Source organism: Hyposmocoma kahamanoa, unplaced genomic scaffold, assembly GCF_003589595.1.
Source record: "Hyposmocoma kahamanoa isolate Upper Pololo Valley unplaced genomic scaffold, ASM358959v1 65, whole genome shotgun sequence".
NCBI classification, from domain to species: Eukaryota; Metazoa; Arthropoda; class Insecta; order Lepidoptera; family Cosmopterigidae; genus Hyposmocoma; species Hyposmocoma kahamanoa.
This window is the reverse complement of record NW_020653853.1, coordinates 12,008,511-12,022,395: the sequence shown is the minus strand read 5'-3', so window position 1 is coordinate 12,022,395 and position 13,885 is coordinate 12,008,511. Positions and strand designations below refer to the sequence as shown.

Below are 13,885 nucleotides of genomic sequence, written 5' to 3'. Positions count from 1 at the left end.
GATAATAATGGCAACTATTTTGATTAAATAAATTTGTTAAAAATTTAGAAAATAAACAATTTAGATTTTCAGTACAAATCGGCAATTTCATACTTTAACCCCTATTATATATATAGTAGATGGTAATCCAAAATGGAAAGCTCATATAGGAGTAGTACCCTATCTAAACAAATCCACTATGGTCCCATTCTTTGTAAGTTTCAATAATAATCAGACTTTTGTCAATTATTTACTTCAGGAGCTTGCATGTCACAGACTTACACTAGATCTTATTCTAGTATTCTGTGAGTCTAGGGTTAAATTACTTGTTCTACTTTCAATTACATATCATTATCAACATTATTTACATGTGGTAATCCTAATGCAAACAAATCTGCTGTTCTACATATTTCATTTGTATTAATGTATACCATCACCCCTTAAATGCCCTATATGGCCTATATTGTTTCAGTAAAGTGCAAAGTAAAGTAAGTTTCTTACACCTTTTTTATTTAGGCAAATACTTTTTACAACAAGTTTCTATCAACTTAGTTACCTGTTAGTTTGTTTGCTGAATTTAATTGACTAATTAACTTTAGATAAGGCCTTGCCATATCTTGATGATGTCATAAGAAACATTTAGAAAGAAAACATGGAGGAATAAATGAACCGTGAATTTTGTTTGCATTGTGTTCTGATTCAACTTTGTATTTACATATAAATAAACAGATTGTATAGCTCAAAATTTTACATGGGTAAAAGGCCAGTGAGAGGTTAAGTATAAAAGAATCACCAATGAGGTATATTATCCCCTATTATTGCCAGCCTGATGGTAGACTTAACTACATTCTTAAGAAAAACTGACTTGATACTTTTGAAGCATTCTTTATTTCAGTCCCAGGATTTTTAAGAAACAGTATTAGGTCATGGGCAACTATACAGGTTCGTAATAAGAACTAGAACCAGATTTATTTAATTTTCAGAGGAGAGGAAAGACTGGGTCACCCTGGAGTACGGCTAGCGATAGCCCTACGCCAACCAATAGCGTAGCAGAGCGCGTGCATCCTGTGTGGGAACACAGTGCAACAGGTCGGGGTGTTTGGCCAGCAAACACTGGAGAAGAACATGCACAGCTCTTGGGTAATTCCTATATTCCTATACTCTTTTCATTGTTTAATTTCTCTTTGACAGTAAAAGAGATACAGATATTATAGTAAAACAAAAACATTTAAAAACCATATGAATAATTTAAGGAATATCAATGTGTAAGATGGCTGTACTGACTGAAGATTTCGTCTTGAAAATCAAAATATTATCACGAGCCTGTTGCCAACTAACGATCCAAACTTGGCCTCACCCATTTGTTTAATCACCCATGAAAGGGCAATGATAACATTATGGTCAAAGTATATCTAATAAAACATAATAACAATCTTATGATTCTTTGCTCTTTGCCTACATTCACCATCAACAAATTAGGCGTGGCGTCGTCAAACGAGGCGTGAAGAGGCATATTGTAGGCAGGCAGGGTGGAGGTGGCTAGTGCAGTGAGGATTTCATCGCTGCACTAGGTTCCTTCGCGTTTGGATACCACTTTCCACTTAACATCAGGTGGAGTGGAGTCATTTGCCTGTCATGTATAAAAAAAAAAAAAAAAAAAAAAAAAGGCATATCGATACCAGAAGTATCAATTAATTTAAGGCACAAACCAAGGTTTTTCAGGAGAGCCAAAAAACGATTTTATTTTTTTAAATCTGTCTATAACTTTTTACTTTGGAAACTTTTCCTTTTTTTTTGGAAAGGATAATTTACAATAGAATTACATATAATTTTCTTTTTAATCACATAAAAACATCTTTTTTTAATATTTTATTAATGTAAGGGACATGCTATATTTTAAACCACTGGGCATTCCTACATTTTAATTATACCAATCAATAGAGCGGAAACTTCCGAATCCAATGATAATCATATGTAACTAATTTTCGACAAAATGTCTCTTACGTTAATTAATACTTCTGGTATCGATATTGCAAACATTGTGACACTTTGTGTTTTAGTATTTGTTTGGGAATTGGCATGTTTGATTTTTGTGTATCTGAAAGTAACAGATTTCCATTATGTATTTAAATGTAAACTTTGATGCTGACAAGGATTTTTAAAATTTACTGAACACTGTATATTAAATTCAATTCAAATATCTATTCACTACACCAATGCATATAACATTGCCTATAAGTAGATCAATTACAAGAAAATCAAATTTAAAATGTAATAGAAACTTCTTATCATGATTTTTTTTTAAAGAACGACTGTTTGATTTTTTTAAAAGGGTCATTTAAAAAAAAGTTAAATGCGTTACTTATAATATACCTGATTGTGAATTGATGAATATAAGCTTAAAATGTACTTATAATATTTTCTTTATTAGCTAGAGGTTTTCAGTTTGAGTATTAAGGCATACTTTGCTGATGAGTTTTTGGAATTAGTAAATATGTTACAATATTAAGCATTTTATTAGTATTTTTACCATTGATATCTTATGTTTATTGTAAACGTAAACTTGTTGTTACTTGTTGTGACATAATACGGTACAAATAGTTTTAAGTTTTCATTGTAAAAATTTGACTTTAATTTTTCCATCTGCACTTCTATTCATTATAGGTACTGAAGAAGAGTCTTCAGATCGTCATTCGTCTGAAGAAGAGGGCGACACAGAGACGGGCGAGGACATGTGGGCGATCAGTGAGGCGCAAGCGCGCCACTACGCCGCTCAGTTCGCGCAGTTGCGCCCAGATCGTGGTATGCTCTCCGGACAAACAGCTAGGTAAGTAACTTGCGAATAATTTGATTATTTTGTGTGTTAAAATCAGTAAGTATTTTATGTGTATACTTTTAATATTTATCTTTTTCAGGTTGTTTTTTGAGAAGTCCCGCCTCTCCGTGCCAGACCTCCGAAAAATTTGGCTCCTCTCTGACATCAACAAAGATGGCATGTTAACTCTTGAAGAGTTCAGTATAGCTATGCATTTAATCGTACTTAGACGAAACAATATTCCGGTGCCGGACATTCTGCCCGCCTGTCTGGTGCCGAAAGTAGACTCGCGCTTCTCTCAGCAGGCCGTCACCACGGACCTCGTAGATCTCGGTTCAGACATGTTCAGTTCCGGAACATCGGCCGACTTCAATTTCGCTCCCAAAACTGACAAGGATACATACGACGGTAAACAAAAAAAAGAGGAACGACAACCGTCACTCACCCCTCCGAAACCAGAGCAACAAGTCAACAACAAAGAATGGACCAAATTCGTAGACTCCCCCACATCAAGCGTATCCAGTCCCGGACCTAAACCCGTTAATTTCGATTTCCACAAGTCTGCCGTGGAGAAGGACCCTAAAATCTTCCACCCCGTGGCGGTGCGCGTAACGCCAGACGCTAACTCGCTACCGGCGCACGGCGAGGGCGACCTGCGTTCCAGTACGTCACCGCGTCGCGACGACTTCGCGCACGCTTTCGAACTGGCCAGCCCCAAACGGCTCAACTCGCAGCCGCCCGCTGAGCCTCCGCCAAACGGCAGCGCCGAGATCAAATCCATCCAGCGGCCGCAGCCCAAGAAGCCCGTGAAGAGTGCGGGCGTGCTGCCGCCGCCGCCGGCGCGCGAGCCGTCTGTGCACGCGGACGACGGCCCGCAATCGCTGCAGTTCGCGCCCAAAAAGGAGCCCCCTCCGCCGCCGCCGCCGCGGCCGCTGCGCAACCACACGCGCTCCAGTTCGCTGGACCTGAACCGCTTGAAAGCCGCGCCGCCACAGCCTCCGCAGCCGCCGCCGCGCTCGTCGCCGTCGGCCGCGTCCCCTCCGGCGCGGCGGCCGCTGCTCAACCAGCGGTCGGAGGGCGAGCCCGCGTTCCCGCCCGACGCGTTCGCGCCGCGCGACTACGACGGCGAGGGCTTCGGCTACGTGCGCGACGACGCGCCCAAGATGCACGGCGCCTTCGAGGTGTACCGCAAGCCGTCGCGCGAGGCGTCGGCCGACGCCGACCCCGACGTGAAGGCGCTGCAGGAGCAGAACGCCGTGCTGCACCGCGTGTGCCGCGCGCTGTGCGCCGAGCTGGCCGACGTGCAGCGCGAGCGCGAGGCGCTCAGGGCGCGCCTCAACCACTCCACGCCCGTCTAGTCAGTCGCAACTACTAAACTATGTCCCCACAGTTAGAACGAGCAGCGAACGTCTCGTGGCGCGGCTTCCTACTCACAAAATTACGGCCTGGTAAGGAGCTCTGTTGACTGTACTCGGGCGAACCGACCTGGGTCCTTCTCGAGAGTTTTATCGATGGATTGGTGCACATCGTGCGTTTTGTCTGTCATGCATGTGATTATAAGTAACGTTGTAGATAGGTGATAAATTGATTAATATCGCAATTTCATGAAATTTATATTATTTCCTTTGCTAATCGTGTAAATTATCCCAGTATACATAAGTAAAGATCAAATGATAAGTAAAACGATTGTAAGTAACTAAAATAGCTATAATATCTAAAGTTTAAAAATACTAAATTTTTACAAAAACAAAATCCATTTTTTTTAACAATCGATATTTTTAGCTTTGACTGTTTTCAAAAGCTCTAGTTTGTTGCTGTTTGCCTTCATTACTATCGTCTATACATGAAAACGTTTAATGCTCTTTCATTTAAATTAAAGAGGCTATAAATTGTACATTGGAAATGTACGTCCATTATTCCATTACTTTTAAATGTCCCGATTAGTTTTTTGTCAATATGTAGTCATTAATTACAATATCAATATAGCTAAAGCAATGCGTTCTAGGGGGAATTATCTCAAAAAGATTTTAATATACTAATTAAATAAGTATTTAAAAGCTTTTTGTTATTCTTTTAATAGTCGTACTTTTATTTCCAGTGATATGAAATATGAAATCGCCAAAATAGAATATAAGGGGGTATTTTTCGAACAAGAACATACAATTTATACAAAATCAATTTACGTGCAACAGATAATACAATTTTAGCCAAATTTGATTTTGATTGCCTACCTTTATGATGCCGATTTTATTAAAATTTTAATTTTGATGTTTGCTACGAAGTAGGCTTTTACCTTTTGGAATGAATGGTTGTGTCGTGTTGTATTTATGTATTGTACAGTGGGCGTGTGGGTTTATTTTATTGTTATATATTTCACAGTTTTGTATTATGCACGTGCCACTTCTGGATGCGTGGCTTCTCTAAGGAGATGGTGTTGGCCATACTTAATGCAGAAAATTTGTTTTTATTTTTTTTTTCGAGCCGATCGCGCTATGCGTCTGAAACAAAATTTTTACAAGAATTTCGGGTGTCGTACAGTCAATGGCACGCTCAGTTTTACGCCTCAGATTTAAACTCAACTCTATGGTACATAAAATAAGATGGTCCAAAGTGTAAAGCTTAGTATTCTGTTGCTTGTCTAAGACGAGGTTCAACAATTTGTTTAGGTTCAATTTATATAGCGGCGGAACGGAATGGAAGTGCATTTTTGTAACGATATTGTACATAACATAATAATAATATTGTTTATTTTCAGACAAATATCCCATTTTGCATATACAATGTGGCATAATATAACAATAGTGATATTATACGAGAATAACATATCGACTGTGAACTGGCAACCGGTACTATCTCAGTATTCTCAGTTTTGACAACTTTACTGGATGAAGAAAAAACATTTATGTAGCATCTAGTTTATTAAATAAAAAAATACGGAGTGTACACACATACACGTGTAATGAAAATATTTAAAATCTACGTATTTTTATTTAATAAACCAGATGCTACATAAATGACGCAAACAATCTTTTTCTTCATCCTGTAAAGTTGTCAACTGATTGCCAGTCCACAATCGATATAGGTATAAAAGAAAGTAAAGTACTAAGGTATGACCTAATCAATTTCCTGTTTGCGTCGCGGTGGATGGAACGCCAGTACTTAAAAATAAATGTAACTTTATAGTAAATTTTGGTTCGTATCTAGTTTGTTTGTTACACAATTGACCATAAAGTTAATTATGCTATGTATAATATCGTTACAAATATTCGCTTCCATTCCGTTCCGCCGCAATATAAATTGAGCATAAACCTTCAATCCTCAGATAGACATTAACGACGAAGATCCGCATATTAAATAATATTGGAATAATCAGTCCCAATTTTCATATTCAAACATGTACTCAAAAGTTAACTGACTCACACTATATGGTCGGATTTTATTATAACACTTCCTAATTTAAAATGCAATTTTTTTATCCATTTTTATGGGTGAAAAACAATTCAATGGGTACAATTTATTCTATTACATAATTGGTATAAATGTGTTTGAGAAAACAATTATTTAAGAATGGCGTCAGCTTACGTTGCATTCCTTACTAATAAATTGCTTTGACTTTATGTGTAAAAATAATGTTAAAGTACCGTCAGAGATACTATGTGATTGTTAAAACTTGTGAACGTTGTTAAATAATATTGTATTACTTTAGCTTAGCGAATGTAAAATGTCGAGTAAGAGAATTCTAAAGAAAAACGATGTATCTGATGATATTTGAGATGTGGTTATTATACAAGATTGTTATTGTAATTATTCTACGCCGCAATGGCTGCCGGGCGAAGACACGTCTACACTCAACAAATATGTATGTATATGTAACTATTATTTATAGTGATAATTCTATGAAAGAATTTGTGGGAAATCATCTTGTATCATATAAGATATTGTAATGTAAAAGTATTTATCTTTTGTTTTAGTACTATTGTATAAGTACTTTACTCCTTCATTGTCGGCAGCGATCATTATGTAAATAATATCTCAGTTTCTTTATACAGACGAGTTTTTAAATGTCTCAGTAATGCTTTAAGAAGCCCACTGATCTACACTTTGGTCCAATTTTGTACTAATATTCCACCCTAATAATTAACTCTTATTTATGTTTCATAAAAATACAGTAATGCTTATTATTGTAGTAGTAAATTATGTACAATAAATTTATATCAAAATTTTATTCGTATTTAAATGACAATTTTCATCGGTATCTTGTAACGTAGACTTAACTCGACGCTTTATCTGTAATCGGGCACAATATTATTATTATTTTCATTATCGAAAATCGATATTGGATAACTAGGAACATACGAACCGCGTGTAAGCCGGGTCCCACCGTGATAACGAGCGATAACCGCCTCTGATGGGCGCGCCTAACGAGACCCGCGGCCGCAGTCTTGCGCATCCGGATCTCCTAATCCATTTCTCTCCCTATCCCTCTACAACTACTCCGCATACCTGCGCTTGCGGCCGGTGGACCTTTTTTTGTTTGTCTCCCCCCTCTTGCGGACTCCGGCGCCTGCACATACTATCTCGAGACGCGTTCCGCGACGCACGCTCGTCGCGTGCTCGGTCAGCGCCCGCAATACACGCGTGCGCTTCGTACAATGAAACCTCTGTGAACTTGATATCGTCTTCCACCATGAAGTGCTTCGCCGAGATCTTCGTGACAGTGACCCTCGTGACGGTCGTCGCTGCCGAAGCATCAGTTCGGACGTGCGAACCTATCAAAGTGGCTATGTGCAAGAACATCGGTTACAACCAGACTGGTATGCCTAATTTGGCGCGACATACACTTCAAGCTGACGCCGATGTAACTCTTCAAACCTTCAGTCCACTCGTCCAGTATGGCTGCTCCTCCCAGTTACATCTATTCTTGTGTGCAGTGTACGTGCCTATGTGTACGGACAAAGTGGCGCTGCCCATCGGGCCATGCAGAGGACTGTGCGAAAGCGTTTACGCCAGGTGTTATCCTGTGCTCCGCGGGTTCGGGTTCACATGGCCCACTGAGCTAGACTGCTCTCTGTTCCCGGCAGAGAACAACCACGAACACATGTGCATGGAGGGACCAGGCGAGCGAGCGCCACCGATGGGCAACATGCCTCCAGATGCTCCCGGTGGTGGCCGTGGATCTTGCCGACGCCTTATCAAGCCCAATAGCTGGGTGTGGGTGCGAGGCTCCGGTCGCTGCGCACAATATTGTGACGCCGAAGTACTGTGGGAAGCTGGAGAGCGACGAGCGGCTGAAGTGTGGCTGGCAACTTGGGCAGCGTTGAGTTTTGCATGTACGCTAGCGGCCGTAGGTGCGCAGTTGGCCTGCGGTGATCGTGGTGGCGCTGGCGAGCGCGCCCTAGTGCTGGTGGCGCTGTGCCGCTGCGCCGCTGCTGCAGGCTGGGGCGTCCGCGCAGCGGCAGGTCGCACCGCCGCTGGATGCGCCAAAGACTCCACGTCTCCGACCCGCATGTTGCTGGCGCACGACGGACTGGCTAACCCCAATTGTGCAGTGGTCTTTCTTCTGCTATATTATTTCGGCCTCGCTGCTTCTGTGTGGTAAGTTTTTATTTTGTTTTTGTTAAATGTATCGCTTGATTATTCAATTTTGAAATAATCATGCGATACTTTTTTTTAGGTAGCAAATTGAAATTGCGTTTTGTATAACAAATTATTTCTTTCTCTATGCTAGTTTACCTTTGCAAAATTAAGTACAATAGTTACCCGTTGAATCTTGATATAGAAAAAATGTACCTTTGCTACAACAATGACGCCTACGTACGCTTACTGCACTACTCCGACAATAGTCCCTAACGCAGGATTACTGATACCTGCGCCTTTTGTCAACTTGCATTGAATGTTATATCTTTGTCGCCAATCAATTATGTTTTGTCACTTGTCACATAAAGGATGTTTTTCGATATTTGAGCTTTAGAATTTGGAAGCAACTCATTGTCTTCTCGCAATAAAAACATCAGAGATGAAGATAAATATAAAACCGAAGTTGAAATAGCTTACGCATGCTGTAGCGTTGTTATTGCCGACCATGGGTAGACAAACAATGCTAATTTGTACGAAAATAATCTGCAGACTTCCTTTTGACATTCCCTGTTAGTGACCAGTTAGAGTAGACAACAACCGCCTAGTTTAATTATTGTCTACTGTTTCTAGTCTTCCTTTGTTTTACAGCTGGAATGCATATCTCTAATGTAAAATTTAAATATACTTTAATATTTTATGGAACTATATTACCTATTGTAACCGTACAGTAGATATAAATTCTCGAAAGAACAGACAGAAACATGTAGTTGTAATGGCTTTCCTTTAAAACATTATGTTATCTTCTAACTTATGTATTTTAGTGTACAGCATTCCTTTTAAAGCTCCGGAGATATAACCACACTAGAATATAAATCAAACATGTTCTTCGAAAAACTATTTCCTAAAAGAAGGTTGGTAGAAGAGTCGTAAAGTAAAACGAATTGGGAAATAAAATAAACGAGGTCCATAAATCACGATCTAGGCGACGACGACCGGCTTGTAGCAATCGTAGTCCAATGCTTAAGGTTTGAACGTGGGATGCACTCAGACAACTGGTTCAATAAGTGAGTGTCAAACTTTAAGATTTACTCATTTCATTTGAGTGGGTTACAAGAAGTAGCTGAAATAAACGGTTTCGTGTTTAACACATTAAAATATTTGTAATTTACAACATGCTTTCAACGCTGGTTTTTAATGCCACTCTAAATCTCAAGCCGTTGCAAAAATAAACAGTATTTTGGTTCGATGAAATAGAGCCAAGAAAAATTTCATGCATCTAAAAATTTTATATACAAATTATTTATCAAAAGCCATTCGTAAGAACTGAATTCGCTGTAAATTATATTTTTAGTGTTGGACAGTTTAGAAGTATAAAATTAAATTATTTATGGCTTTCCTGCATCGCAATTTATTTGTATTTGCATCGTATTTAGTTTTGATCTCTCAGTAATCGCTATATATTATAATGATTTTCTGTAAATGTCGTCATTAATATGTCTAAACTAAAAATAATATAAAAATAATACAAAAAGTAACGCGAAGCAGAAGTAAAACTTCCATGTGGATATAACAAAATGCACATACGGTATTGACGGAGTGTCTACTGTCGATCTACGATTTTATATCTTAAAGTTACTTGTCCATGGTTCAAAACCAAGTTCGTTATGGTTCGTAATGGGATACGGAATTAACTGCAGCAAAAAAGTTGCTGTCTTGGATTTCTACATAAATTTCGGCTTAAAAACGTTCCCTTGTAGATCCGAACAAGTCAATGTCGCCGATGTTTTTGGGAAGATGTTTTCAATCAAGTTTCGGTTTTAAGCCCCTCTTTTGTATTGTTGTCTAAATTGAAAACTTACGAACTTTCGTTTTGTATACCACAATTTCAATACAGATTTTGAATACTTAAGTTTCAATTGTTTCCCTTAGCTTTTCCTAATGACGTCAATTTAGTTGCGAAACGTGTAATTCTATAAAATGCTAGTTCCAATATATATAATAACTTTATACATATGACGGATCATATAATATAACTATAATAACGGAAGGTATTCCAGCAATCTGCGTAATGCATACCATGCAGGGAGGTCATGAAACCAAAGCGCTAAAAAACGCTTTTATCTCATAGGATTTTGACATTCAGTGTATTTTGTTTTGAGAGAGTGTTGATTATTTAGAAGCTTAATGTAATAGTACCTATTATTTAGGTTTCATTACGTCGTCCGTATTCTGTGATGGCTATAATTGAAAAATCTGTTCATTCAGGTAAATAAAATGCTTTTATTACCTATTATAAAAATACGAAGTTTTAGATGTGAAGGACGTTGCAAGAGTAGTTTATTCATTTAATTGCATTTTGCGCAACGGTACGTATAGTTCGCCATAAACGTAATGAAATGTGGACGCACAGCTTGACATTTGGACAGATGCCTTAATTATTTCGCGTAATTATTAGGCCCTTGGTATAAACATCATTGGTGGAGTACGATTATTATAACATCCCTTTGAATAGGGTAATGATTGTGTTCCACTTTCATTTAATTTTTCTGTATAAATTGTTTAGCATAAACGTAAAGAGCATAAAAACTATAAGTAGGTATTAGTTTGCTTTTCGTAATAAACGCTAACTATAGCTGCGTTAAAATAATAAAGAAAATAAAGAACTTTTATAGAGGCGATTAAAATTTAATTACCATCCTTACAGTCCGTCCTTTATTGCACACAACAGAAAGGCTGTACAACACCTAATGAATTCTTTCTGCCAATTAATTTAATAAAGAGAATTATTGATTTACATCAGAAATTATTTTTAAAGAAGAATTTATTATAACGCACTTTATTATAAGTACCTTTATACATGAGTATTTTTATGAGTTACTATATTACATGTACCTACTATACTAGGTAATTTTACAGTATTGTTGAATCTTTTCTCGACCTGTTTCAGTTGCATTTGAAGATAATAATAATAATAACAACGCACACACTCAACATAGCCCCGCACTATGGAAACCCTGTGTCGTGGGTGCTATGGACACACATAGACAACCACAAATTACACAAAACCAAACTCACGAGAGAAATAAATGTAGGCCATATAAATATTTCTCTCTGCCCGGGAATCGAACTTGGGACCTCGGCGTGGCAGTCCGACATGGTAGCCGTTCGGCCACGGAGGCAGTTAAGATAGGTGCTTTGATAAATTATTTCTCCATTTGTCTGGTGTACATCACTAATATAGAAGTTGTTTGAAATAGGGATATAAACGACTAAATTGTTAAGTGCTATCTATCGAAAATCTTGTCTAGCAGCATAGTAACGTATTGCAGATTCTCTTTTTCTGAAAATAGCCATTTTGTAGGTAATTACTAAATAATTCGCGAATTGACTTCAAAGTCGATGTCAAAGTCAAATGATTTATTCACCAGGACAACACAGTACATTGCCTATAGGTAAGTCAAATTACAGAAAATACAGACTTAAATTATACAGGTATAACATACTAGTACGTTATGATTTATTAAGGAAATAAATATTCACTTAGATTTGAATCCATAAATTCGTTGATTTTATAAAAAGCGCGATTTTCAAAGTAAAGTTTTAATGTTTGCTTGAATGTAGCCATTTCCAAGGCAGATACACTAACTGGTAGTTTATTGTACATATTAATTTTCATATTTACGCCCTGTTGTAACGTTTTTACTATTCTGGTTTTATTTATTACTAGTTTATGTTTACTTCTCATGTTATATGTATATATGTCTGATCTTTTGTTGTTTCATGTATCTCTAATAATGATCTGTATATATACAATGAAATTACAATCATTATTCTATATTTAACAAAGTACTCTCTAGCAGATACACGTCTGTGAATACCTATGATAATTCGTATTGCTTCATGTTATTTTCGGCTATTCAACTTTACAAAGATATACAATTATGGAAAATACTTATTTGGTCAATGAATACTGTTATCGATTTTTGTAAAAAGTGCACGAAAAAACGCTATCAATATTATGTTTTTTTTTTTAAGTTCCGAGACGATGCATCAAACAATAATAAGATATTAACTAAAATAAAAGCATGTCAACATAGTATTCACACGCCAGCAGTAAATCGAACTTTATAGCACCAGTGATTTCTCCGAAAAGTCCAATTCTTACAACACCGACTCGTTATGATAATTTTAATAGATTTATGTAGAGTCGGCTCTTTGATAGGCTATCTGATGATATCTCGGCCCTGAGGCAGTTATTAATAACTGATGATAACTAGAAGAGATACGAATAACGCCATGTTTATTTGCTAATGTTTGAAATAAGGATATTTACGACTAAATTGTTAGGTGCTACCTATTGAGTGTTATTATATTGAAGTGTTATCTAGCAGCATAGTAACGTATTGAGTATTTTTGTTTTGCTGAAAATAGCCATTTTGTAGGTAATTACCAATTCATTTTCGAATTGACTTTGTTATTTTCGGCAATTCAACTTTAAAAAGAAATACAATTATGGTAGATACTTATTTGGTCAATGAATACTGTTATCGATTTTTGTAAAAGTGCACGAAGAAACGCTATCAATATTATGTTTTTTTTAAGTTCCGAGACGACGTCAACTTCGTGTTATTTTTGCAATATGGTAGCGTGGGTTCATTAATCATCATAATCTGTTCGAAGTATGTACTAGTGGACCATCAATTACATTCCGTTGGACACAGCATACGCTGCAGGTAATTATCGACGGTCAATAGCGAAGACAATGTACGTAACTGGCCGGCGTGTAGCATCAATTACAAGCAGTTATCGCGTTTTATTGACACATGAAAGGGCCCGGTTTAATTGTTTGGGACAACGATTCTCAATCTATTGTTGACGTTATCTTAGATAGTAGATTAAACGTGTCTTGTTTTGAAAGACGAGACCTACTTAAAAACTCTTTGCAATTTTAGACATTTAATAGTTTGATAAGGCGTCTGGCGTAACCTATTTTGGCGATGAAGGTAGTTTTTTTATGATCTACTTCATTTTCCCTCTTTCACATTTGTTTCAAATTCAAATTCAAATTCAAAATAATCTTTATTTCATAGGTAAGCATTATTACACTTGAAATCGTCACAATGGTTAAACTCTACCGCTCATTCGTAAGGCAGATTCCCCTGAGAAGAATGAGCAAGAAACTCTAGGGGTTGCTCTTTGTAAATAACATTTACAATATTTTTTTATTTGAAACATCAGATTGAGACTACCTCCATGAGCTAAACGGGTTACTACCACGGATTTTTGTCATCCAAGTTAAACATTGACAACCACAGTTCAAAAAGACGTGTAACGTTCCGAACTCTAAACTAGCCCCATTAACATAATAACAGATCGGTGCGCACGGAACTAGTTAGACGGCGCATATTGTGGTCGCTGCGTAATGAGAAACGTCAAATTGGTTTTGTATTCATGCGCTTGCGTTGAGCTTGCGTCTTTACAGTGCCGTTAGGTTAGGATTACTTAAAGATTTTT

General features: G+C 37.5%; 2 protein-coding genes across 3 annotated transcripts in view; both read left to right on the top strand.

Moving 5' to 3' along the window:
• Positions 1-5,463, top strand: part of LOC113231561 (ralBP1-associated Eps domain-containing protein 1) — a 7,112-nt gene extending 1,649 nt beyond the window's left edge. Inside the window, exons 3-6 of one of the 2 annotated variants that reach the window (XM_026465899.1) lie at positions 963-1,119; positions 2,644-2,806; positions 2,895-3,765; positions 4,212-5,463. In XM_026465899.1, the coding sequence (XP_026321684.1) occupies positions 963-1,119; positions 2,644-2,806; positions 2,895-3,765; positions 4,212-4,259 (1,239 nt within the window). In that variant the 3' untranslated portion in view covers positions 4,260-5,463. Of the gene's footprint in view, positions 1-962; positions 1,120-2,643; positions 2,807-2,894 lie in introns of both variants that reach the window. The other variant, XM_026465898.1, reaches the window with a different exon arrangement.
• Positions 5,464-7,187: 1,724 nt separating this feature from the next.
• Positions 7,188-13,885, top strand: part of LOC113231562 (frizzled-4) — a 39,422-nt gene continuing 32,724 nt past the window's right edge. The window contains exon 1 of the mRNA XM_026465900.1: positions 7,188-8,389. Coding sequence (XP_026321685.1) covers positions 7,203-8,389 — 1,187 coding nt within the window. The 5' untranslated portion in view covers positions 7,188-7,202. The remainder of the gene's footprint in view (positions 8,390-13,885) is intronic.